This window comes from Phaseolus vulgaris, chromosome 8, assembly GCF_000499845.2.
Source record: "Phaseolus vulgaris cultivar G19833 chromosome 8, P. vulgaris v2.0, whole genome shotgun sequence".
Taxonomy (NCBI): domain Eukaryota; kingdom Viridiplantae; phylum Streptophyta; class Magnoliopsida; order Fabales; family Fabaceae; genus Phaseolus; species Phaseolus vulgaris.
Window position 1 is genome coordinate 7,642,010 of NC_023752.2, and position 27,342 is coordinate 7,669,351.

At 33.0% G+C, this 27,342-nt stretch overlaps 4 protein-coding genes across 7 annotated transcripts; 2 read left to right on the plus strand and 2 right to left on the minus strand.

The window, feature by feature from the left end:
- The first annotated feature begins 1,272 nt into the window (after positions 1-1,272).
- LOC137825621 (protein PIN-LIKES 6) lies at positions 1,273-5,594 on the plus strand. Of its 3 annotated transcripts, none has more exons than XM_068631333.1 (11): positions 1,273-1,531; positions 1,650-1,875; positions 1,949-2,028; positions 2,132-2,256; positions 2,408-2,529; positions 2,692-2,886; positions 3,359-3,433; positions 3,944-4,044; positions 4,647-4,699; positions 4,806-4,994; positions 5,325-5,594. In XM_068631333.1, exons 2-11 carry the CDS (start codon positions 1,687-1,689, stop codon positions 5,444-5,446), a joined length of 1,251 nt encoding a protein of 416 aa, XP_068487434.1. In that variant the 5' UTR covers positions 1,273-1,531; positions 1,650-1,686; the 3' UTR covers positions 5,447-5,594. The 3 variants fall into 3 exon arrangements, with proteins under 3 accessions (XP_068487434.1, XP_068487435.1, XP_068487436.1); XM_068631334.1 differs by having other exon boundaries at positions 1,312-1,531; positions 1,627-1,875; XM_068631335.1 differs by having other exon boundaries at positions 1,312-1,531; positions 1,655-1,875.
- A 2,266-nt stretch (positions 5,595-7,860) lies between these two features.
- On the minus strand, positions 7,861-11,133 carry LOC137824283 (uncharacterized). Of its 2 annotated transcripts, none has more exons than XM_068629857.1 (2): positions 10,841-11,133; positions 7,861-9,893 (listed from the first exon to the last, which is right to left on the minus strand). In XM_068629857.1, exon 2 carries the CDS (start codon positions 9,891-9,893, stop codon positions 8,154-8,156), a length of 1,740 nt encoding a protein of 579 aa, XP_068485958.1. In that variant the 5' UTR covers positions 10,841-11,133; the 3' UTR covers positions 7,861-8,153. The 2 variants fall into 2 exon arrangements, with proteins under 2 accessions (XP_068485958.1, XP_068485959.1); XM_068629858.1 differs by having other exon boundaries at positions 7,861-9,839; positions 10,841-11,119.
- Positions 11,134-16,436: 5,303 nt separating this feature from the next.
- LOC137824285 (uncharacterized) lies at positions 16,437-19,476 on the plus strand. Its single transcript, XM_068629859.1, has 6 exons — positions 16,437-16,855; positions 17,236-17,406; positions 17,516-17,656; positions 18,136-18,309; positions 18,590-18,766; positions 18,848-19,476. The coding sequence occupies exons 1-6, from the start codon at positions 16,604-16,606 to the stop codon at positions 19,169-19,171; spliced, it is 1,239 nt and encodes a 412-aa protein (XP_068485960.1). The 5' UTR covers positions 16,437-16,603; the 3' UTR covers positions 19,172-19,476.
- Positions 19,477-22,261: 2,785 nt separating this feature from the next.
- Positions 22,262-26,424, minus strand: LOC137823739 (uncharacterized). The gene is made up of 8 exons (XM_068628990.1): positions 25,585-26,424; positions 25,436-25,512; positions 25,151-25,319; positions 24,596-24,684; positions 24,206-24,370; positions 23,574-23,651; positions 23,240-23,343; positions 22,262-22,925 (listed from the first exon to the last, which is right to left on the minus strand). Exons 1-8 carry the CDS (start codon positions 26,090-26,092, stop codon positions 22,820-22,822), a joined length of 1,296 nt encoding a protein of 431 aa, XP_068485091.1. The 5' UTR covers positions 26,093-26,424; the 3' UTR covers positions 22,262-22,819.
- Between the last annotated feature and the right edge of the window lie 918 nt (positions 26,425-27,342).

Sequence of the window (27,342 nt, forward strand, 5' to 3'; positions counted from 1 at the left end):
TAAAAAATAACTTAGACTAATATGGACAAAAAAAAAAACTTTGGTCAATGTTAATAATAACTGTTGTTGTTGATGTTAATAAAAAAATTTGTGAGCTGTTTTTTTTTTTTTTAGACAATGAAATCCTAGACTAAATTAATTGGAAAATAACACTAGTTTATGAACATTGATTAAAAAATAATCAAAATTAACTAAGTATAAAAGAAATGTTTACAAAATCAGGTGAAAAAAAATGTTTTAGTATTTTCATCTAAAAAAACTATAAAAATTATAAAATTCATATTTTTTTTCTATAAATTGATAATTTTATTTTTAAATAATCAAATTATTCTTATAAAATTTTAAGAATTTCAATTTATTTTAAAAGTTCTTACATAAACATAATAGTATATCACAACAAAAATGTAAATTTTCAAAAAAAAAAAATTATCTTCCAAAAACTTCTTATCCAACTCTATTAGGAAAAAAAACAGTTTAATTATATAAGTTAAAGAGTACTTATGAGCATAAGTTTTCTATTAATCTCATATAAGTAATTAATTTTAATAATAAATAAACCATATCAACATCATATCATATTCAAAAAGGAATCTAGAACTTCTTGACACTTTATAATTTTTATCTTGACATAATTCTTTATAATGTTTATGGTAAATAATACACTTATATAAATTATTGTTTCCAATAATGTAAAATTATATATGTTTTGAATTTTGGTTGTGAAATTGACTTAAAGTAGGTGAACATGTGACCTCTCATTTTCCTACTCAACTGCAAATCAATTTCATCAAAACTCAACCAAATTGCGTGAAGAACCACAGTTAAACCACTCACTTTATATTTATTCCTCTTTCTTGGACCATAATGATGATAGGAATATAAAAAAAAAATGTTATATTTTAACAACAAAATGTAAAAAAGAAAATATTTTTTGAAGGACTCATAAAAAAGAATTCTCACAAAATAAAAAGAGTAAAATGTTTTCTTTGGTTTAAGTTTTTGTAAATTTTTTTACTAAAAATTATAATTTATTTTCATTTATTATTTTTTATTTATTTAAAAAACATTTTGATTATTACCTATAGTTGAATAAAGTCGACGAATACATATGGTGAATTTTTTTTTTCTAAATTAATTTACTTTTCAATTTTTCAATCTTAATAAAAGAAAATTTGTTTCATTATTTAAAAAAATAATAGGATGAAACAATATTCCAAAAATAATCTGAGACAACCAACAGTATTTATTATTTTATTTTATTTATTGTGGTTTGTTCCTTAAAGATAGATATATATTTTTCACTTGAAATTTGATTTAGAGTGTGTTGTTTGTTTATGTCTGGGTGTGAGAGAGAGAGACAGAGAGAGAGAGAGAGAGAGAAAAACCCAAAATTAAAAGTGAACAGAATCATATTCATATTCATATTCACGTGCTGTAGCTGGACACATACACCACTGACCCATACCGTCTACCTATTTCTTTAAACAGCCCATGATCAAGATCTTCTATATTTCTTTGCCAATTGCATGTGGTAAACTTATAGATTTGAAAGTTTCTTTTTTTATGTTTTTTTGTCAATGAATTTCGTTTTTATTGCATTTTTAAATGTTACGTTATTCAATTCAGGGGCTCTGTTCTTGTTTTTTCAGAACAGTTTCAGATTGAAATTGCTGGTCAAAAGTAGCTATGGCAGCGGTGGAGAGGCTTTTGTTGGCCCAGCAGAATACGGCTGCTGGAGGAGAATCTGTGTTGGGGTCAATAGAAATTGCTGTGATGCCCATAGTTAAAGTGTTCACCATGTGTGCCTTGGGACTCCTTATGGCTTCCAAGTATGTTGACATTTTGCATGCTTCTGGAAGAAAGCTTTTGAATGGGGTATGTATGTGTGATGCATGTACCATGTGATGCCACCTCAAATTCTCACACACCCTCTTTTTGGTTCTTGCAGCTGGTGTTTACACTATTGCTACCTTGTTTGATATTCTCCCAATTGGGACAAGCTGTGACCTTGCAGAAGATGCTTGATTGGTAAGCTGTGGTAAATAGTACCCAAATCCCTTCACTTTTATTTTCCCTTTTCTATTATTTTGTACACACCCACACCAAATTATTAATCTTTAATTATATGCAGGTGGTTTATTCCTGTGAATGTTGTTCTGGGTTCTGTAGCAGGCTCAATCATTGGTTTTGTTGTTGCTACCATCATCCGTCCTCCGTACCCTTACTTCAAGTTTACAATTATACAAATTGGAATTGGTAAGTCAATTATGAGTAGGACCCTGTTTGGAATCTTGTTTGAGTCTTGGACTTGGTCATGGACACCTTCATCTTTAGTGAAGGAGTTGTTTGAATCCATGTGCTGGTTTTGCCTTTTCTCGAAGTCCTGACATTGCATATTATTTCACAGGGAATATTGGAAATGTTCCACTTGTCCTGATTTCTGCTTTATGTCGAGACCAATCCAATCCCTTTGGTGACTCAGAACAATGTAGCAAAGATGGAACTGCCTATATATCATTTGGCCAGTGGGTAGGTTATCGATGTCTTGCTGACTACTGCAACTTGTCCTGGTTCTTGATGTCTTGTTCATTCACTTGTAATTGATTTACTTTTTAATCAATTTTCATTATGTTTAATAATGTTGATATAAACCTAGTACTAACAGGGAGGTATTATTCTCATTTGTTCTAGGTCGGTGCTATCATCCTATATACATATGTATTTAATATGTTAGCTCCTCCTCCAGAAGGCACATTTGATATTGATAATGAAAGTGTTCCCTTGAAGAGCACTCCAATGGGCGATGCTACACCTGAACAGATTCCGTTGCTTGTTAGGGAGGACGGGGTCAGTTCAACATCTCAAAATACATCAAAGAAGTGGGAGGTGAGATTGAATTATTTTTTTTTCTGAGAGGAAAGTAGTTTCTGTGTTTCAAGGTCACAACCATGTACATACTGATGATATGATTTTCTCAAGTATATTTACCTATGATCTAAGTCAGCACTTACCCCTTCTTTTCACATTTTTGTTGATGACACTTGACTATTGTGTCATGCAATGATGACATTTGTACCATTCTGTACTGTAGTACATCGTGACTATTTTGTGTAAAAAATAGTGTTTATATTGTTCTATGGTATTTGCTTAATAATTTGTCTGGACATGCATTTTGATTTGAAATTTTCTTATATCCTTCAGGTTCGACTTCTAAAATTTCACTATTTGGCCTCTGAATTATTGTGTTGTGATGGTTTAATTTATATATTTATGCACTCAAATTCCTATTGGGTGCCTGTTTTACTCTATATCTTAATCCTTACCTTGATATGAGGTTAACATATGTTTGTTGGTGCAGATTAAAGGCCTATTGGCGTTCGTATATGAGAAGTTGAAGCTTAAGCAAGTTCTTCAACCCCCTATCATTGCTTCAGTAAGTTTTTTCTTTATTGACCTTATCATATTTGGTTTATCTTTTTTGACTTTGTATTCTGGGTTCTCCTTGTAGAAAGTCTCATATCGCCTCCCTCAAATCTTTGTGTGTAACTTATATATTGGTTGGGCCACTTTGCATAATGTCAATTAATTGGTTTTGAGTTGAAATCTGACACTCCTCAACCCCTCTTCATTTTGAGTCAACATGTGTATGGAGGTTGTAGCTGACTTATTTGTCGTGATAGGATTATGTAATTTATGTATGATGTGTTTTCTGCAAAATCTGGTACATTAATTACAGAAACACATCTATACACTAAAAATCTTGATTTCCTGAAGGTTTTGCCTACTTTCGTAATAATCAAATTTGCAGAGTAAATACTTCACAAGTCACTTGTTAAAGTAGATGTTTGTGAACTAGTTTACTGGTATTCTGGTAAATAGGCCAGTATCATGTTGGCATACTAATGGAATTGATTTTGATTGAAGTTTTGCTTATGTTTTGCAGATCCTTGCCATGACACTTGGGGCAGTCCCATTTTTCAAGCAACTAATCTTTACACCTGATGCTCCACTGTTCTTCTTCACAGACAGCTGCATGATTCTTGGGTATGCCCATTTAATTAATAAAATGGATGTTTTATGTTCATGTAGAGTGTGCTGTGAAATTTAGTTTATTTACTTTTAATACAAGTATCCACATTATTATTGAACACCGTGCCATTTTTTACCTACAACCATCTTGATTTTGTTTTTGGCCGTGGATAATATTTTTAAAGGATAGTTAATCACTGTCTGCATTTTCTGTCAACATAGACGGTTCAAGTCCTTGGTTTAAAGTTTTGATGTGATTGGCAGCTGAGTCATTTTCTTTGAGAAAACAGAGCAACAACATAGTAAAACATTTACTATCAGAAATAAGGAAGAGCAGTCCTGTCTGTAGTAGCTCTTATTTTCACCCAAGTATTTCAAGTCAATATTTATTTCTGCTCATCTATTGTTATAGAAGAGGACATCCTGTCTTCCTCCTTTCTCTCTCAACAAAATATTATAAACATTGCAACCTTAGTTACAAGTCAAATCCAATAAACTTCAAAATTGTGTTATGGGACTAAGTCCATCTTATTATTTTTCGAGACAGAAGTCATTTAGGAGTCCTTATGATGATGCTATTATAGTGGACACATTCTAATAGTTCCTTTGGTGATCAGGGAGGCCATGATTCCTTGCATTCTGTTGGCTCTGGGAGGCAACCTTATTGATGGTAAATTTATGTCATGATGTTCTCATTATATTGATAACTGTCTCTTGACATGTTTATAAGACTCAAGTGACCTTTTGACTGAAGCATCTAAATGTCTTGGCTGCAGGACCTGGAAGTTCAAAACTTGGTTTTCGTACAACTGCTGCTATTATTTTTGCCCGGTTAGTTTTAGTGCCTCCTGTTGGACTTGGGATTGTCATGTTGGCTGACAAATTTGGTTTTCTTCCCCCTGACGATAAGATGTTTCGGTTTGTCCTGCTCCTTCAGCATTCAATGCCAACCTCTGTACTTGCAGGTATAGCACACAAATCTACCCTAATCCTTTCTGGTAGAGACTTATCTAAAATTTTCTAGGAGTTAGAAGTACAAACTATTTATTATACACGTTTGATAGCTAGCACGTACATAACTAGCACAACACATGTTCTTCTTTGGGTTGGCAGAGTGGCTAGGAAAGGTCAGAAGTAGTTACTGCTTTTGGCTTTTTAGCTGTTTCAAGGATTTTTGTCCTTTGTAAACAAGATTTTTTATATATACTAGTTTAACAAATAAAATAAAAAATGTTAAGTTGTACTTTTAAGTATTTTTCTGTTGATTTTTACACCAATATTTTACTTCCTCACAGGAGCTGTTGCTAGTTTAAGAGGATGTGGAAGGGATGCAGCAGCTGTACTGTTTTGGGTTCATATCTTTGCTATATTCTCTATGGCAGTATGGATTATTCTATTTCTTTATATACTTTTCTGAGAATGTAGAGAGCCTTCATAGTTTCATGATTTTGTATTTTAGTCCTATTCATTTAGTGTATTTGATGTTTATATTAGTGGAGAAACATCAACATTTATATATAATGATCAAGATGAGCATGCCTCACGTTTACTGATTATTGTTAAAACTGGACAACACTTCAAAGTTTGATCATTTATTTTAGATCATTGGTCATTTATTTTAGCTATTCCAAAATGATTTGGAGAACCCATTATGCAGCAATTATGCAGCAATACCCAGGAATGTTTTTTTTCAATGAATTATTAGAATGATCGAGACGAGACGAATCACCAATAATTATCTTCACATGCCACATGTCTGAACAGAGGGCACACCGGACACACCGTTGTCACTCAATTTGTTTTCCAGTTATTAAAAGCACAGAAAGGACAAAAATTGTCGTTGCAGAAAAAGAAAATAGTTTTTTGTCATAACTGGTCGCCAGAAAAAAATGTTTGGGTGTTTATTTTTTCGGCTGGCGTTACTTGAGTTTAAGAATAATTAATAAACTCTTTCCATTTGTACATGGATAACTTTTACATATAAACCAGTATCTAGATTAGAAGAGTTATGATGATACTTTTTTCACTGTTTTATTTGAAAACATGTGGGAGCTTTAGCAGATATTAGTCACATGGGTATCAGTCTTTGATGCAGAACTATTATGCAATTATTTTTCAATTTCAGAAACTATTCTGATACTGTAGCAGACAGCCACTGTGCCGTATTTACCTCTCATAACTGGTAGGTGTGCTTGTTCACATACCACTAATGATGGTCCACCATTGAATAATACTTATGCATGTCATATTGTTCGTGAGCATGACTTCATGAGCTGACTCTTTCTTCCTACACTTCCATACTGCACCGTTTCCATACTAAATACTAAATGTGAAAATATCGTTTTATCTTTTTTTGTGTCATTCCCATAAGTATGTAATTCAGATATATTCCGGATTACTTAATTTGAATATATTTCGGATTACATAATTCGAAAGTCAATCTCATATTTAGAAAAGACTTATAGATTATGTAATATGAAAGTTAATCACACATAAAAAAAATTTCTGAATTACATAATCTGAAAGTTAATCTTATGTATAGAAAAGACTTTCGAATTGTGTAATCCAGAAGCTATTCGCAAAAGGTTTCTGGATTACATAATCCGGAAGTTAATTCTGAATCTAAAAGAAGTCTTTCGGATTATGTAATTCGGAATATTAAAAAAGGGTATTTTCGGAATACAAAAAACTTATGGGGGTGGCACAAGAAGGTATGGAGGTGCAGGAAGAGTAACCCATGAGCTTGAACAGAAGAAATTTTTCTATATAATTTTTAAGAGAAAAGTAATAGAAAAAAATCAAAACATTTTTAAAAAATAAAATTAGCTTATGTATAGTTGCACAAACTAAAACGAAATAGCTTTTATAAATCGACTTATACATACTAGTTTTAGTTTATCGAAAAACTGTTTTTTTTTTCTTTCCTGAAAATGCTTGTGAAAAAGCTTTTCCAAACTTATGACTTTACTCAATTCGACAAAAAAAAATCCTTCTACTTTTAATGTGTAGAAAAATGTAAATGTATGTTATTTCACTTCACCTTAAATGGTAAAACACATCTAAAATATATTGAGTTTATAACAATTTGCATCGATTTTTTTAAAAAATTTGAAGAAATAATTTGAATTATTATTAAATATTAAAATTAAAAAATAAATAAATTTTTTTCAAATATATTTTAATTTATTTTCTCTATTTGTTAGATATATGAAATGTGGAGGAAATGTTATGCTAAGGATTAATTTTGAAAAAAAAAAAGTGTAGAATGACAATTCCTATTATACATGGTTATAGATATCAGAAAATAGATGTATAGATAAATCAAGTTATCCATAAACTATTATAAGTTGATTGGTTGATTACTCATTTGAAGTCATTTGTTTAATTTAATAAATAAATTCAAACTTGAAATTAGACTTGATTATTTAAATGATCAGACCAAAAAGTTTAAAACTCGAGGATAAGGGTTCAATAAATGGACTTAATTTGTGTGCACCTGGAAACATCATTTCTTGATCATGTTGCTACATCTCGGCGTTCCATGCAGTTTGAAACGTTTTCCAAAGAAAGTTGATTATGTATTTGTTACTGCAAATCTAAAAGAAAGTTCAATCTGGTGTGCAATGGAAGAAATCCTTAATAAAGAGGGTGTTAGCCTGAGCCGTGGCAATATCAAATGTGTAAATCGACAGCAACAAATGCAAAGAGACGCAGTATTGTAATCCAAACGCCCCATGCAAAATTCAATTTACAGGGAGTTGTGTGTATTAATTATGGAAATGTGGACTCAATAGTTGGGAAAATTTGCAATCAAGAAGCTTACAACAATAGTAGTGATAATGGTGCTTTCCAAGCTAAGAAATTTCAGTCAATTGAATGACTGATATAGGTCCAACACACTAAAACATCAACGAAAGATCACCAAATATTCAGACATTGGGTCCTTGAAGCACAAACAAGGAAAGAAAGGAAACAAGAGTCAGAAAACAGATAAGGTATTACAAACTAAAATCTGTACACGTCTTCTTGAATTAGTGAGGACACAAGGCACGCCATGAGTCAGTTAAAAATTTCATCCCAAGTGGCCATCATGAGGCATTATTGAAAAAGAATTCAAGAAGCACTTAAAATGGGCACCACCATCTTCTGCTTCTACTCTCCCTCTGGTTTGGAGCAGAATAAGCATGGACGGCATGTTGATTTTGCCCGGATAAGTAATGACTGCCCAGATGTCTGTTTCCCTCAATTTCAGAGTTATTGCCTAACCACAATACAAGAACAATGCCCACTAAACTAACAATTGGAGCTGCAGCAAGAAAAAACCATCTTCCTCTACCACTTGTTGTAGAAGAAATTGCGGTAGAACCTGTGCTTACATCCCTCTGCTGTATTTCATCTTGACTATCTTGACTATTACCATTCTCTTCATTCACCTCATCTCCATCAGAAACATCAGAGGAACTATCATCCATAACATTTATTTGCTGCCTCTCATGGATCACATTTCTACCATCAATGTTCTGCTTTCCCTCTTCATAATCCTTATCATCAGTTGGAAGCTCATAACGACAAAGAGGGCACGAATTTCGTGCACTCAACCATGGCAAAATGCAATCAATGTGATAGAGGTGAGAGCAGGGAAGTTGATTTACTTCAGTGCCAGGTGCCAAGACATCCTTGCAAATGGCACAAACTAGTTCACCATGCTTCTCATGTTCCTTGCCAATGACTATACGTGGCAGATTTTTCATGAAAGACACAGCAGCAGGAGGTGCTCCTCGTCTTGAGCTGTCATTCTCAGCAAGATGCTCAAGCAGATCTTCAAAACGTCTAGCATCAAGATAATCCCCAAAGTTTGCTCCATGAGGTAAATCAGCATCCTCTAAAGCTTGCCAAGTATCCCTGATTATCTGGCTAAACATTCCCTCAGATTCAGTAGAATTAAACCTCTGTTCCCAATTATTGTGATCCCTGCTCTCACTTGGACTTGAGGTGAAAAAAATTTGAAGACGGGCTGTGGCTTCAGCTTCCTCAGCCTCAGCTAATTCCCATTCCCTATCCACCTCCACCTCCTCTTCATCATCATCATCATCTTCTTCTTCTTCTTCTTCCTCCTCCTCCTCCTCCCCATCTTCATCCTCTTCTTCATCATCTTCATCTGAAAACCACTGGCCACGGCCAGCGTGCATTGGATCAATGTCGGTGTCACTGTCGAACTCATCTCTCTCATCTGGTAAATTAAAGACTCCAGTGCCTACAAAACTATGAGTATCCATAGAAATATCTGAGTCTCCTCCATAAGCACTGTGAGACAAAGAATCAGTCTCACCATGGGGAACCCTGTATCGTCTAAAACTCACACTTGATTCATTTTCACCATAAAAAGAATTCCAATTATCAAAACCATCACTGTCAGTGTCAGAGAGAACGTGCCTCCACCTTCTAGACCCACTCGGGGTAGTGTGTGTACTAGCATATTGCATTGACCAAGCAGGGGTGTCACCATCTACAAGTTGATCATCCTCCCCAGAGGCAGGTGATTGATATTGTCTCACGGTACTAACCACATGAGGGATCTGCTGTGATGAATTATCCACGGAGTCAGAACTGTTATGCCTGAATCTTCCTCTAAGCCTCCTTCGTGAACCTTGGCTAACTGTATGATTCCCAAAGTCTTCAAGTAACAAGAATTTACAATCGCCACACACACCATTGATAGCAAGATCGCTTGCCATCTCATTATCATGTGATAGGGACTTTTGACAAAGAGAACACACAGCAACATGGACTGAATCAGTATCCCCATGTACCTGTGAACCAGATTGAGACGATGCAAATGAGATGTTCCCAGAATTCGCAGCCATCTGAAACCCCATAAAATTCCAGATTACCAAAGACAATAATATATAAGCAAACAGGCAATCAAACAAACTAAAATGTCAATAACAAGGCATCTAACTTAAGGATAGCAAGACACGATTTATTAATTTATTAGCAATACCTAGAACTAGGACCAATCTGCATCTAAGAAAGACACAACCCAACAGACCAACGAGACCTCCAACTTCATCAAATTACGCAAGTTAAGCTAAAAAAGAAGACACTCAGAAGCAGGGCCTCAATCAAGTATCAAATGTGATTGTAGGCACGTGGAATTGCTTGTAGTATGGGGGAGCATTTCAGCTCCCCAGACACTGGTTTTACGCAGAACAAACCTGATTTTGGCAAACATAGGCGTGTTCACTTACAATGCTTCAAAATCAACTTTGTTCTCGTTTAAGTACAACTGGAAAAAATATACATAACAATTTATGTGCTAAGCTGAAAATTTAATACTATAAAATAAACTTACTTTCAAAATAAAAGTATTCAATCAGGCAATCATAACTCACTTCACTTCAAACTCATCTTCACCGAAAATGAAGATCACACAAAATCACGTTTATAACCGCTCTCACAATCAGTGGCAGAACGATGCTAACCAGTTCAAATTTAGGTCTATCTCATACTATGTCTAACTCTAAATGCACATAATAGGTGGAAATGGGAAAGCGCGTGAATTAAGGAAAAAGGTAAAGCACAATGCGAAACATTACGATAAATCAGCAATTAAAAAACACAATGATAAGACATTATTATCATACATTGTAGTAATCGCAACTAAACCGCTACAATTACGTAATACCCAGAAGACGCAAATTGTGGAGAAGAACGGGAGCAATGCGGAGGAAGTGAAAAGGAAGAAGTTTTGACGGTATTATAGAGCATAGAAAAAATTGAGTTAAAATGATGAAAGTGAGAGAAAAATGACCTGAGAGAGAGTGCGAGGTTAGCGCGAGCAGGGAGAGGGATCAGCGAAGAAACTTGAAAAGGGATTCGAAAATTGGAGTGAAGAAGTTGTTGGATTTCGATTAGGGAAGAAGAATGAGTCGTGAAAGACGAAACCTTTTTCTTCCTTTCTTTCTATCAAATCCTCTCAGCCGGCGACTCTGTCTGCCTCGTCAACACGCCCCCGAACCACACGATACGACGACGTTTCTCTGTCGTTTCTGGTAAATCACCCTTTTCGTTGTGCTAACTTTTTTGTATTGCATTTAGTTCTGTAAATTTAATTACTTATTGTTATTTCTGTTTTTCTGACGCGTGAAAATTGCACACGGTAAGAGTAGTTATCACTTACTTTCTCTTAACAATAAAAATATTTATGTATTAATTATCAATTATTCCTTCTGATTAAAAATTGTTTCTTTCTTATTTATTTAATAACTTTATATTTTATACTCTCTTTTTTCTCTAAAACTGCTAACTACACTATACAAACTTATCTGTATGAACTTTAGAGGAGAGAGTTTTAAAATTAATAAAAAATAATAATAACACGTTTAAGCTAAGTTTTAAGTTATAATTAAAAAAATTAATTCTTCATTTCCTTAAAAATAATCATCGTGTAGGGACTTTCTCTTCTGAAAAAATATGTGTTTATAATAATTTATTACATGAATCACTTTTTTACAAATTACATTTGAGATTATTTTTTCATAGTTGACACAAAAAAATATTTATATTAAAAGTGAAGTTAATTTCAACAATATATGTAATTCTAAAGTCGTCACTTGTTATTATTTTTTGGATATATAGTTTCACCGTTTAGGGTTTAAGGTTTAGGTTATTTGATGTTTTATGTCTAATCCATATGTTTTTTATGATGATTTGGGAGAAGGAGATTCTGAAGAAGCGATTAGTGTTGAGTGGGTTGTACCGTGTTTAAGTATGAGATTTAGGTGTCCATGTGGAAAAGACTGCGAAGTTTTTCTCTCAGAAAATAATTGTTATTACAAGTTTGTGTAAGAGAAATTTGCGTAAGAGAGAAGTAGTGCACTCTTTTAGTTGGGATTGTTTTTGTTTTTATTCTCTTTTAGTTTCACAAATTCTTTTCTCAATTTTTCATGAATAGTATCTTGTATTAATGATAAAAGAAATGTTATAAACTTTCAACAATGTATATAAACTTTGAAGAATGTGTATAAAAGATTAATGACTTGTGAAAAGTATATTATTCTGTGCAATATTTTTTTTTCAGTGGTTTTGATAAACCTTATCTACAGTTCCTCTTTGGTTGAAATTATTTATTGATGGAGTTTCTAAGAGTTGCCTTTGTAGAGTTAAGCATTAAGAAGACATTTGTTTTTGCAACTGTCTTTGGAGACATGGATTTAGAGAGAATCAAAGGAATGAATTAACTTAATTGTAACAATAAGTTGAGGAGTTAGGTTTTGAAGGAAAATGAATGGAAAGTAACTAACGTTAAGAATTAAATTAAAATATGCTACCAGTAAAATATTTTATATTATCATATAATTGTATATTACGGGTATAGTAAAATAGTTTATTTCCATGATAATTACTTAAAAATTCACATTTGGATTAATTTATGATTGATTAATAACATAAAAAAAATGTATCATAGTTATATCTTTATGCTAATGAGTAATTTTATTTATTTTATTTTAAATTTATTAAATTATTAAGGAATAAACATTCCTTTGAGAAACATATATCAAAACTCAACTCCCAAATATATCCTAAAGTATATGAGGAGTGAAATATAATTAAGTTGTTAGGAAATCAAAATCACGCATTAATCAAAATAGAGAGGTAATATTTAGCCTTTAAAAAAAGATGTTAATATGTTACCAACACAATTTTTAATTTTTAATTTTTAATTTTAGTATTGAATGAATTTTTTTAAGATTCAACATAAAAAAAAAAGTTTACTTCTTATTAAGTGAGTTTAGCACAAAAAAAGAATATAATTAAAAAATTATTTAATATATATATAGATTAAAAATATTAATGGAAATAAAATATTATTACATCTAGACTAAAATATTCGTATTAAATATCTTGATCTTTGATATTTGCATAAATAATAAATATTGAATCAGGGTATATTTGAGAGAGAGGAGCATTAATTGGATTTTAAAAAATTTAAATGTTGATTATTTTGAGATAGAAAATAGAATGCTAAAATATTTAAAAACATAGGAAAAGAAATACTAATAAAACCATAATGTCTATGTTGGTCGGTTTGTCCCATTCGATAAGCCATCATCACCTATCTTAAACCAATTATCTTTATAATGATAGAGACTTCAATATACAACAACTAATTTGAAAGTTTTTTTTTTCTTTATTTTAGCACAAAGCCTTTTTGAGATTTTCTTAAAAGTTAATAACATGTCTTAGAAAAGATAACCATTATCTATATATATTTTTTGTTAAATCCATTTGTTATTTTATCATGTTATTTTTTTTCAACTCGGTAAAAATTTATTTATTGAGATCAATTATCATATACTTTCATATTATTAACCATAACCAATATTGTGTTAGTATAAGAAAAAGTATATTTGAATTCCTTACATAATACTCAGTGTTTAAATTTCGTAAAAAAAAATATAACCAAACTCCACTAAAAGTAAACTATATGAAGTTATGTTTCCTTGTAAATTTTATTTATGATAAAAAAAAGGCTATTTATTCTTGTAATATAAGAAAATTTATTAAATATCAATTAATTTTAAAATAAAAAATAATTAATTATTATTTAATTAAATTGGATGAAATGATGAATTGTCCATTTTTTTTCTCCTTCATTACACTACACCCCACTCTCGTCGCTGCTACACCATCGTCATTGCAAAAGAAGAAAAATAGAAGGAAAACGCTATAATTAAAAGAAGATGAGAAAAAAAATATTGTTTGAGAAAACTCTTTCTAAAATATATGAAATGTGTTATAGAAAAGCTTGTTCCAAAAAAACTCATTTTAAAAACGCATTTTTAAAGATATTATATACATTTTTGGAAAGATTGTTTCAGAAATCTTGCTTTGGAAAGTTTGTTTCAAAATATATTTAATGTGTTTTGAAATCTTAACAATTTTCTGCCAAAATCTTGTTTTGAAAATCTTATCATGTTTCAAAAAAACGTCTTCTAGAATGTATTTCATGAATTTCAGAAAATATGTTATGAAATTTTTTCCAAGAAGACACTTTAAAAAAAGGTAAAACAGTCATTTTGAAAATTATGGGAAGCAGGTTTAAAAATGGGGTCCATGAAGTAAAAGCCTTCTTATATCTGAATCTTTTTTACCTACTTTAAAAAAAATCAAACAAATTTAAATAAAAAAATAAAAAACAATATTTAGGTGATATTATTAAATTTAAATTTTAGACATAATAATTTAGAAGATAAATTATTACTTTAATTTTTTAAAATATAATTACTATTTTATAAATAAGTTGAATTTATAAGTCTACATGTTTTTGTGATCTAAAGTCATTTAAGCCATAAATCAAAAGTGACTTGATTCAGTTTAGGTTACAATTATTTTGGCTTTCTAATATCGGCAGCAAATTTGTGTAATGAACACTTATCTTAAATGAGCGTATATGTGTCGGATACACGTATTGGTGTTGACACTCGTACGATACTGGTAGGACACTTATCGGTGAAGTGTTCAATTAAAAAAATATTTGTTGAATTTTTTAAAGTTCTAACACAATTTTAAAAGGTATAAATACAATAATTTTTTAAAAACTCAAATTTATTGTATAAATTTTATTATGATTATAAAAATAAGAAACAAATTCTTTTGAACCAGTCAAAAGAATCTGAAACATACTTTTGCACATAAATATTTATTTTTAATTTATATAATTCAAAATTATATAATATATAGATTCGTGTTCCCGTGTCCTACATTTTAGAGATTATATGTATCTTCGTGTCCATATCCGTGTCGTATCAGTGTCCGTATCCGTATCTATGCTACATAATAAGCCATAATATCATAAAACCAACCATACTTTATTTGGCAGTCTTTGTTGTGAATGGCAAAGAAAGGTTCCATCCATGGATTCCAAAATATTTCTTTTAATAAAACATGGATTGAGAGAATCTTTGGGTGGCAAAACCCAAGATGTGCTGAGATTGTTCTATGTACATACATACATGTTAGGCTATAGATCTTACACAATTAGTTGGCCATTTCAAACCTTTTCTTCTTGTGTTAAAACTAAAATATGAAGACTTTCTAAAAAGTCACCAAATATGATGTAGTTCCATACATGTTTACACATTGTGGCCTACCAAAACCTGGTGTCAGAGTTGAACTATGTAGAAAGCCAAACAATTATATGCTTGGCATATGCCACACAATTGCTTCGTTTAATGGGAAAGGCATCACTAAAGTTCCCACATGGAAAAGCTTCTTCACAACTACTAATAATGTTATGAGATGACACTTTATTTAGCAGAAAATCTGGTGTTTGATTTTAGTTATGCATGAAAACTTTTGGGGTATTTAGGTATTATGTTAGAGATTATTCTCTATCATTATTGGTTAAGCATACACTGATAGAAATTTTTGGTTCTGCACAATAATCTCATATTACTTATGAGTTCACTAATACATCTTTTAAGATATCCTAATAAGATTCTGAGTTTTAAAATGAATAATACCTTAAATATTGTGATTGATCTGAACCATGTTATTTGTATGAATAACATAAAAAAACACCATAAGCATCACTTGAAAAGAACTTTGTGAAGAAACATTTGTGCAATGTTCTGGTTTATTGACAATTCATATTCGTTCTATGCTTCATGTAGGCTTTGCTTCGCTGGTTGTCTTATGAGTTGAGTTGTCATTAAACGCGCATCCCCCTCCCTTTTCTTTGATTTGTCAACCAAGGTTAGACTTGGAACTTCATACCATTGTAATACCAAAACATACAAAATTTAATAAAACTGACAAAACATGTCATACTATATATATAAAGTATACATACCTTACACTTTTTTACTACAAAGTTTCCTATGAAGGTGGAGCTGGTACTTCAACAAAAATATCATTATGACCATGTTTTTTTTCTTTTTTTAGGAAGAATCAAAAGACTCAATTGACCATCCATCTACTGTTACCTTTTATAAACATTATTGACAATCCTTATCTTATAACATTTCATATCCTATAAAATAGGTGCAATCTTTATCTTATAAATCGGTTTTATAAGATTGAATTGGTCGGTTTTATGAGATTAAGTTAATCATAAAATTCACTAGTTAAATGTTATATCATGAATCAACTTTTTAAAGGGGTTACACGTCCCTTCTTACCCATGATATTACTTTACAACAATAACTGAAATGTAATGGTTAAGAAGATGTATAATTTAGTGAATGTTATTTAGTTTTGTATTATTAAAAATATTGTTATGAGGCTATTAACAGTAACTGATAATTTACTGTGTGTAGATGAGATATGTTGAAGGTCACCACACACCTGTTCGTTTCAGTTAAAAGCAAAACATTTATTTTTCCTCTCTCTCAATGTGTCTATATGATATGTCATTCAGAAGCAACTGTTAATATTAATATATTATATGGTTAAGATTTCATTTTATGAACCTCCCTCCAAAGAAAAAAAAAAAACTGGAAGAGTTGGTTAGATAGCAGTTGAATCTCCTGGTTCTGGTTTTTGTGATCTCTGAGGTTGTTGTTCTTGTAGCATGGCATACAGGAGAAGGCAAGGTATATCCAGGGCTTCTACTTTCAAGGAAGAATTTCATGATCCATCATCATTGGATTGTGCTAAGGATTCTGATCATGACCATGCTTCTCCACCAATCCTTTCACCTCCCTCTCCTTCCTCTTCTTTCTCATCTCTCGCTACTCAGGCCACCAAAGCTTCTGCTTCTCGTCACCAACCCTCTCTTTCCTTTGCATTCGCCACCCCTGAGTCCGACCATCAAAGATCCAAGGTATTGGATGCTCAATGCGTCTAGTTTTTTGTTTATGTATCAATAGTTGTCATCAATTTACCATCTTTGAAACTATTGATTTCGTATATAGATAGACAAACACTGATAGATTAGATTGATAGATAGATTAGATTGAATCAGAACAATTCAATCTTACAATGATAATTGGAATTGATTTTATGGCAATCTAATCTTAATCACTCTAGCAAGATTAAAGGGTCAAGTTCTAACCAACCTTATCTCTCGTCACTTGATATGTTCACACGTATATGTGTGCATATGTAAAGTGAGAGTGTGATAAAACTTTGATTGAATGATCAAAATTTCTTTCAATCTCAGCACACATATATAGTTAATTTTTTTTGAATGAATGAATGCAGAGCTTTGAGGCTTATAGAAATAGCAACTCCAAGTCTGGTTTCTGGGGTGTGATTGCGCAGAAAGCCAAATCAATTCTGGATGATGATAAGCCAATCCCACAACATGACACCATGGCCCAAACAATGAAATCACACTCTTTTAATACCTTTTCAGCTCCTCCTGCAACTCAGGTGATTGTGATGGAATGCAGGGAGACCTGTAGTATGTATTATATTATTCTGCTGCCTAAAATTACATGAAGCATAAAACTAAGTTGTGTTTTTTCTGTGGCATGATTAGAACTCTCCTTCACAATTCAAGCCAGTATATGAATCCCTCGACACTAATAGAAAAGTGGACAGTCCTAAATTTCGGAAGGGCTTGGACAAAATTACTTCATCCCTCAATCAACTAGGTGACACTTTTGAGAAGGCTTTTGAGGTAAACAAGGTCTTTATCATGTACACTTTCCTTTTACAATTGGTTTTCACCACAATTCTAGTCCCTCTATATATGCACTGATGCACACATTGCCATTTCCATCATCACAATTCAGAAATGCTTTGTGCAGACACAAAATTTTCATATCGTTTCCATCCTGGTTAATCATCACAGTAATTAGATGTCAAGGTGTATTATAAGTGGTTGGTAACATATTATAAGTCTGCTTATCAATCTAGACATCTTATTAACAACCAATGATTTAACTAACGTTAATAACAGTGTAAAAAAGTATGGCATGCAAACAACAGAGTAGACACAAAGCAGTTGTTGATGAGTTTATCTGAATTCTATGTTTCAACGGCACATCAGATATTCATATTCCAAGTAGGAGTACAAGTAGAATTTTGTATCTAATGTGTTACTTGGCTTACTATGTCACTTTCTCCAATTCAATGATTATTCTCTAATTTCTTCAGGAAGGCCGAACAATGATGGAGAGTAAGACAGCAGACCTGAGAACTCAAATCAGAAAAAAATCAAATAACTCTGGGGACACACACCAAACTTCAGATTTGAGAAATCCATTGCAAGAAGCTGCCCAGAAAGACAAGCAATCTAGCCATGAATCAAAACTCAAGGCATCACGCGACGTAAGGTGGCAACTACATAATCATGTGACACTGCCCTCACTAGTTCATGTAGTGAAGGCATGCAGTGTCTTGTATAATAATAATATTGCAGTTGTTAATAGTTTTTAGTTAGCATAAGAGTGACTCTTGTTACCAATAGGTACTTATACTCAATGTAGATGCAAGAAACTAAGTCTAACTTCTGCTTCTGATTGTGATTGTGGGCATAAAACTGAGCGTGTGATAGCAGTTTTGGTTTCTTAATGTGACAAGAGAATCATAATTTCCTTTTGCTTTGCAGGTGGCGATGGCAACAGCTGCCAAAGCAAAACTACTTCTTCGGGAGCTAAAATCCGTTAAAGCAGATTTGGTTTTTGCTAAAGCAAGATGTGCTCAACTTGAAGAAGAGAATAAAATACTCCGGGATCGAGAGGGCAGTGAAAAGGGACAGAACGGTGAAGATGATGATGATGATATGGTATTGATCATTTTGACATTTCTCTTGTTCAACACTTTCTAGAAATGAACTCTCTTTGTTGTTGTGTTGTGATGTGGTCAGATAAGGTATCAACTAGAGACCCTTCTTGCTGAGAAGGCTCGTTTGGCGAATGAGAATGAGACATATTCAAGGGAGAATCGTTTCTTAAGGGAAATTGTGGAGTACCATCAGCTTACTATGCAGGATGTGGTGTACATAAATGAGGGCATGGAAGAAGTCTCTGAAGTTTACCCTGCAGATGCCTCACGGCTGTTATCAGTCTCTCCACGTTCATCATCACCTGATAAGGATCTTCTGGTACCTATGCTGTCAAAAGAAATATTTACTGTGATAGAAGAGGATGAAAACAGCACTACAGAAGATGAATCTCCTTCTACTGTCTGAGTTTCTCCACATACAAAATTATCTCCTTCTTTCTTTTTCTTTTCTTTTCATGGTTCAGCCTTAGATGAGGTTCTCTTGTTTTTGAGGAAAATATTTGCATGCTTTGGAACGTTCTACCTTTTTTTCAATGTGAGGAAGAGAGTGGGGTATATGAAGAGAAAGCCATATCTTTTGTTTTGTGTGTGACTTTCCCTTCATGGTGAGGTTGGTTTGGCAAATTCATTTTGAAAAATATGTATTGGTTGATCATACTTTTTTGGAGCTGGATCTATTACAATGTGACAATTTTATTGAACATTTTACAAGTATTGTAGAATAGGACAAAGGAAATATCTGAGACTATATATTATGGTGGTGCGATAGCGGATGGCATGATAGGTCCAACACAAACACTTGTTAGGATAGACACGAAATGACTCTGATACCATATTACAAAGTAGACTTTAAGCCTAACTCAACCCCATAAAACCGGCTCATGGTTGAGGTTTGCACCCACTTATATATACCATGAAAGACTCTAATCTCTAGTCGATGTGGCATTCCATCAATATCAGTCTTGTTCTTCGGAATACAGAAAGTGAAAAATGCTTTATGAAAGGTTATAATATGAAGTGAATTTGTCATAACATGAAGTTATAACAAACCATATCAAGTCTGCAAGTGTACATTGTTGGAAACACTTTAACAGAAAGTCTTCTTTGGTTCTGTTCAAGGAATTTGACTACCCTCTTTGAGAATCATATGATCCATTGCTGCAAATTTTCAGTAACCATTAGTTACTCTTCTAAATTGATTCTTATAAATGTTGGTGTGCTTTTAGCTCTTTCTTTCACCTTAGAATTGAAACTCTTTAGAAAACAATCCGCAATAAGATCAGGGAAGCTAGTATTGAATTGAAAACTCAAGATTTAAATTTGAAATGAAAAATCTATTAAGAGATAGTTTTTAATTTTGCATGCACAATTCTAATTCTGAGTAAGATCAGAGAAGCATACAATGCAAAATTACACAATAAAGTATATAATTTTACCAAATTTTGAGATATACATAATTAACTTAAAATGAAAGTTTTTCACTCAAGAAGGCCAATCCAAGACCATGTTAAGGAAAATTGCTTTTATCAAAATATTTTTGGTCAAGTGAAGGCATTTCTAGGAGAAATTATGTTTAATTAATGAAATTCGCTCAAAATAAAAGATTTTCACTCCAATGAATGTCAACTCGATAATAATTGTAAGGAACTTCGTTCCAAACGATTAATTTTTTTTTCAAGTGATCTTTTTCTGATATTTGTTTAATTGATTAAAAGGTATTAAATGAAGCTAGAAAATTTAGAAGCTTTATTTGATATTATCTTTCAATTATATGAATAAATTGAATGGTAATATATTATTATTGGAGTTGTGTTTATTGAAAATCTTATTGTACTGGGATGACCGACCGGTCTCCTGACCTGGTCAACCCATGTGTCAAGATCATACTTTAAGGTGCGAGGTCGACCATGTGTCATACGTGGCCGACCGACACAGAGTGCTCAAGTCAAAGGTTGACCCAATTAACGAAGGTTAACCTATGGTTAGGAAGCAACCTAATCCAACCCTAATCGCTAAGTAACCCCTAATCCGGCCCAACAGCGAGGGCCCATCAAGGTAATATAAATATCACGCATTCCAAGGAACAAGGTACGTGATAATCTACAGTATTCCAGCCAGCCGAATACCATACCCCACTGACTTGAGCGTTGGAGTGCCATCTGCAGGTACCCCACCCGCCTGAGGAGTCATCCTACGAGAAGGACTGAAGGAGGAAGTGAAGTACGACCGACCGAGTGACATCCGAAGACAATAGTTCTCCCAGTCCCCAACCTAGTTCGAGAACACTTATGATTATTGAACTGGTATTTGTTCAAAATATGAATGAATTGAATTTGAGTACGTTTTCATTGAATTGATTTAAATAATTCAAATTGGTATTTATTAATTGTGTGATTAATAAATAATAAGATAAGAGATAGTGAAGGTTTGAGGAAGTTGTTTGCACCACTTTAATAGTTATTTAATAAACTTATATTGATGGAACTAAGATTTTCAAATTGAAAGAATGTAAGATGCAAGTTTCTAATGAGTCATGCAAGTTTCTGGAAAAATAAAATAATATATATATATATATATATATATATTATTTTGAATTTGTTGGAGCTGAAATTTATTAACAATGTTTTAAAGTAGATCAAACAGACTTGATTTGATTTAGTTGAAGATATGATTTATTTAAGTGTGTTATAAGTTTTTATTAGCTTAAAAAAAATTGATTTTTTGGTTGGGATTGTATTTATTTATATATATATATATATATATATATATATATATAGAAGCGTGTGGAGAACTTATGATATATTTTAATATTTGTGTTTTTTTAAGTTGATTATATAAGCCATTTGGTTGGACTGGTATATGTTTGATTAAATCGATCAAATTTGATTTGTTTGATGCGCAGGAAAAGAAGCAATCAGACTAAGGAAGAAAGGATAAATGCATTTTATATTTTCCATCCGTTGGTTGGTCTAAATTAAAAAGGGTAGGACAGACAATAAATATGACCTTTTAGTTCAATTACTCCTTACTTTTGGCATATTTCTATTTATATTCAAAATGTCATTATAACGTTATATAAAAAAAAAAATTATTGATTCACCTGTTAAATTGTAGTTTTATATAAGTAAAATTCTTTGTTAAATTTTATTAAAATGGAATAACAATAATAAATCATTTATATTTTAAAAAGTATACATTACATCAATTTAAGTTTATATAAACATAAGATATTAAATAATTGTATACTAACACAAAATTGTGTTTGAATGGAAATGAAGCTTTCCATATATAGTCAGTTTTTTAAAAAATATCCTTTGGGTATAACATTTTGGGCTCTCTCCCTACATTTATATACCCAACACGTTCTTTTCATTACCCTAAGTATCCCAAATGTCATTTTTTTATCCAAGCTAGCGGCTGAGGACCATTCATTGCTACTAGATTTCAGGAAGAAAGGGATTCTATGATTAAACAAGAGTATGATCAACAGCTGATATTTGTTTCAACAAATTAAAGTGGTGCACAAGCTTTTCTATTGTGTACATGATGATCAGTACATAATCATGGTCAAATTAAGTACTTCAAAAACAAACTAGTATCCACAATTTGACCGATTGAATACATGAAACGAAGTGTGTGATCTTTAACCATAACCTGCCCGTGGGCAACACTCCTTGAGGTGTGCATTAAAACCCACATAATGAGAAATTCAAAAGTAAAAAAAAGTTTAAAATTGACAGATTGACTGGCACTATATGAGGGAATAGCTATGCAATTTTTAGCAAGAGACCTTCATTCCTTGCAAATGAAGAGTCGTGTTTAATTATATTTTCAATCAACTTCCTAGTTTACAGGGTCATTTAGATACACTCGACCTTTTACTAGTACATTATATGAATGCGTGTACTCAGCTGCATTCATCTTCTCAGTATCCCCACGATTTCCTTCCAGAGCATTTTACATGTGGCGATGTATATAGATCACAACTGCTGCTTTGAAAATGTAAAGCTTCAAAGCAGAAAAAACTTCCTGGCTTCTATTTATATGTATGATTTCAGAATAACTGGAAAAACAAGCTAGTTGAGCCATCCCCAAATGACCTAAGGTCTGCAGGTTTTACCAAAGCCCTGCACAATGGACAGGTCCTTTCTCTCTCAAACCTGGCAAAATTCGATAATTAGATATCAGAAAACACAGATGAAAAAATATACACATCAATTAATATATTTGTGTTCACGTGTGTAGTAACCAAAAAACAGGAAGTAAAAGAAGACCTGCTTGCTAACATTTAAAAGGCATCACGTAAGTTTGATAGATGTAACATATATATTTTAAACCACCAGCTTCAAAATTTACATACTGGTGGTGGCAAAGTGGTTTTTCAACATTATTCAACTCAAATGTAAATGGCAATTTCAGATTATTATGCAGACCCGAACGAAGACTAAAAAAACAACAGCCAAGAAAGTCTCACCACTCTGATACGCAGTCTTCACAGAAAATATGCTTACAACGTAGTAAGATTGGGGCATGCATCTTCTCCTGACAAATAGCACAGAGATCACCGGCTGCATTGACCTGCCATCAGATCAATTATTTGCATGAACACTGTTCCCAGATATGCAGATAGCAGGCTGTAAAATTCTTAACAGACTGTGAAGTGTGCAAATGCCTAATGCTTAGATATTAGCAAATTCTATCATTTAACTAGCAAAAATGCAATTTACGGTGAAAACAGATGCACTGAAACTTCAGTGATTGATTGAGCAACTCAAGAATGAATGATCAAAAGAAGACACCAACAGTACCTGCTCTAATGTTGCATAAGCCCCATAGTGCATTTCTTTGCGAGACAATGCCTTCACTGCAGCAAAGAAGGATTGCACCTGACAACCACACCACAGATAAGAGAGAACCAACTAGACGCAAACAGATGCAATTCACAAATAATTTAAAGCAAAAAGAAACTGTGCATTATATGTACCAGCTAAATGACATCATTATACTTGGGGTTCCTAAGGACTTCTTATGAATAATCAAACCAGAAAATTAACAGACAATATATGATAAAAAAAAAACTCTTCCAAACATCTCACTTGTTAAAGAGCTCTTTTACCATGAAAATTTAAAAGCCACTTGAAGTTAAAAAAAATTAAGCTTCTGAAGCAAACATAAAAGTCATTTTCATCCCTTTTTTTCCTAGAACTGAAAATTTAGATTTTACAAACAAAAGAAGTCAGCAAACTAAAAAAAAAGTTCAACTAAATCAAAGTAAGCACAAACTAGAAAAATAATAGGGTAGCATCACAGGCAGATAAATATAAGACAATAGTTGAATAATATTGTTAATGGTCTAAGGTAGGGAAACTCTGTAGGTTAATCTTCACAAACTACATTCAAATAAAATAAAATGTAGATATATTTTAAAAGACCAACACACCTTTTCAACAACAGACGTGAGTTTAAACGTTAGATACAATCCTGTCATCAGTGACGAAAAGAGGCTTCCATATTCTTTGTTCAGGAAGAAACGATACCAAACTGGTGTCGGCAACAAGGCACGGTAAAGCAGAAGGAGATATTCAACTAAAGTCAGCATTTGACCCTGTCAAATAAATGATAGTACTATCAAAATGTAATGACATGAGAGAGATGATATAGATCCTGAACCCATAACCCATGGAAATATTACATATTACGAGATTGCAAAGGCATGTTGACAATAATATAACTAGAGAAGAAATGATGAGCCGTTTTAAAATGTTCTTCTATTCCTCAACACACAAATGCTCAGCTCAAAATCTCTAGTGCTTCATATTTATTACCTCACCTGCTTACGATAATTTCGGCCTCTGCTATTCTTGTAATACATCAACAATATACACTTGAATACCATTGCAGCTTGGCGGACCAGAGTATCTGACATTTGAAAACACAAAGGACAAAGCAACAATATTAATCCCACAATGAGTTCCAACCAAAGAATAAATAAATAATTCCGAAATCTGCAACAAGCAAGAGTTTCTATCACAAAAGTAGTTCTATGATATCATGCTAATTGCAGGCACATATCAGTTTAACAACATGCAAACCAAAATGAATTAAAAAGAAGCGTAATTCATGCTTCAACAGAATCACGAACAACGGATACAAGTTAGACACACAGTTAAAATCCCCTGCCGCCAATCTTGGAATAACTCAGTCTAAGGCAAGAAATAACTAATGAGGGCAAAATAAAATAGTTTCAACAAACAGAAACCACAATCCTCTAAACACATTTGATAATAACTTTCATCAAACACTCTCAATAGCAAGTTTAGACAAAATTAAAATGCCTTTTAAACCATGCAGAAAACAATTGTTGGGTAGAGAATGAGAAACACACCATTGACCATGATGATGAAAATGGCATGCCAGAAAGGCGGTATTTCCTTGGGAGGAAGCATGATCAAGGGATACATGAGATCATCATTCTGATACCACCAATAAACACCAACCACATGAAGCCCGAACGCAACAGAAATCCCAATCAAAACCGGTATTTTCCTCTCTCCCTGCACCCGCCAAAACCGCACACACAAACAAACACACTCAATAAACAACACAATTCTCATATACACCCTAAAAACATTATATTGCTTCGCGACCACACAAAGAACAAGCATCACACCTTCAACGCAGTCTGTTTCCTCAGAATATCATTCGACTTGAAAAGCACAGCAGCGATCCAAATTGTCACAAAAAACCCTGCATTCACTCCTCAACATCATCAAATAAAACAAAAACGTGCATCGAATAGAACAGTAACTCAAAACGTACCTTGCAAATGCTGCCTTATGAAAACAACCAAGAGAAGCAACGAAAACGGCAAGACCTGCTCAATCCACCTGGCAGCATGCTGGATGTCGTATCTCTGGTAAGACGAGTCTCTCCCAACGCCGTCCCCTCCGGGGACCGGGCTTTCCTCAGCAGCGTCGCTGCGAGGCGAAGCCGAGGTCAACGCGGCATCGTTTTGCGAATGCGCGAGTCCAACGGCCAATCCCGCAGCGGGAGGAGGGCTATGCTGCTCCTCCCGGGGCTGCTGCTCCTGCTCCGCGGGGCCGATGATCCTAATCGAAACCTCACCGTCATTGTTAACGACGTCGGGAGCGGGCTGGGTGTAGTTGTTGGACGAGCGCGACGGAAGGATGCCGGAATATTCCAACAGCGCCGATAACGGCGCCTGAATGATATTGGAGGGTGACAAAATCCCGGAAATTCTCCTGGAGTTGGGGGAAGACAAGGGTGAAGAAGAAGGGCGGAAAGCGTCTGCGTTGTTGGGTTCCATAACCCTAACTGTGAATCATGAAAGAGGGGCTAGGGTTTGGGGTTTCCGGAGAAGAGGATTTAGGGATTGTTGAGGATTGTGTTTATGGTTTGAGAAGTGTGGAGTGATGATAGTGAAGACGGTGGTTGAAGGAAGCGCGGGTGGGTGGTGGTGGTGGGTGGTGGATGGATGGTGGTGTTCTCTGCTGTGGTGTGCAGGGAAAAGCGCCACACAGAGAGAAAGAGAGAGAGAAAGAGAGACAAAGATGGGGTCGCTACAGGACAAACCACATAAGAAAAAGATAGAAGCAACCATTTCGGATCCTATACTTGCTCTATGCTTTATCGTCCCCAATTAACATTTCCCATTTCACACTTTGTAATAATAATATCTAAATTTTTCTTTACTATAATAATATATAATGTTTACTACAACAATACCACAATATACGAATACGTATGTGCGTACATACATACATTTTAAAATGTCTTTTGTTAATCGAATAATATTATGTGTTATGAAGCTCCAAAATTCTTCTTAAATGGTGTGTTGGTGTTCAATGAGTATTGGACACCGATATTTGTATGATACCTATAGAACACATATTTGTGAAGTGTCCCATTCAAAAAAATATTTGTTAGATTTCTGACAATTATAGTACGATTCTAACACAATTTTAAAAAGAAAAAATATATTAATTTTTTAAAAATTCAAACTTTATTTTATAAATTGTTATTATGATTATAAAAATAAGAAACAAATCTTTGTGAACTAGTTATGAAAAACATCTTTCTGCTTAAAAAAATAATCTTGAACGTACTTGTACACATAAATATTTATTGTCAATTTATATAATTTCTAATTATATAATATATAGATTCGTATCCCCGTTTTTGCATTTTAGAGATTTTATGTATCTTCATGTTCTTGTATCTTGTATCGCATCAGTGTCTGAATGTGTTTTGTTTTCACAACACAAATATACACGTTATATAAAGAAAGTGACTTTTTATATCAAGAAACTAAAAGTATTTATGATAATAATAATAATAATAACGTGTCACATTTGAACTCTTTAAAACTACCAAAATGATAACGAGAAAGTGATTAGATAAAAAAAAAAAGACTGTTTTTAATGACGATTTAAAAATAATCTTTTTATTTAGCTTTTGTTGAAAAATAAATAAAAAAATAATGAGGTTTGATATACAATGAGAAGTTAATTAAAAATATGGTTGGTAAAATTAATTGACAAGTTAGGTCAAAGTTGA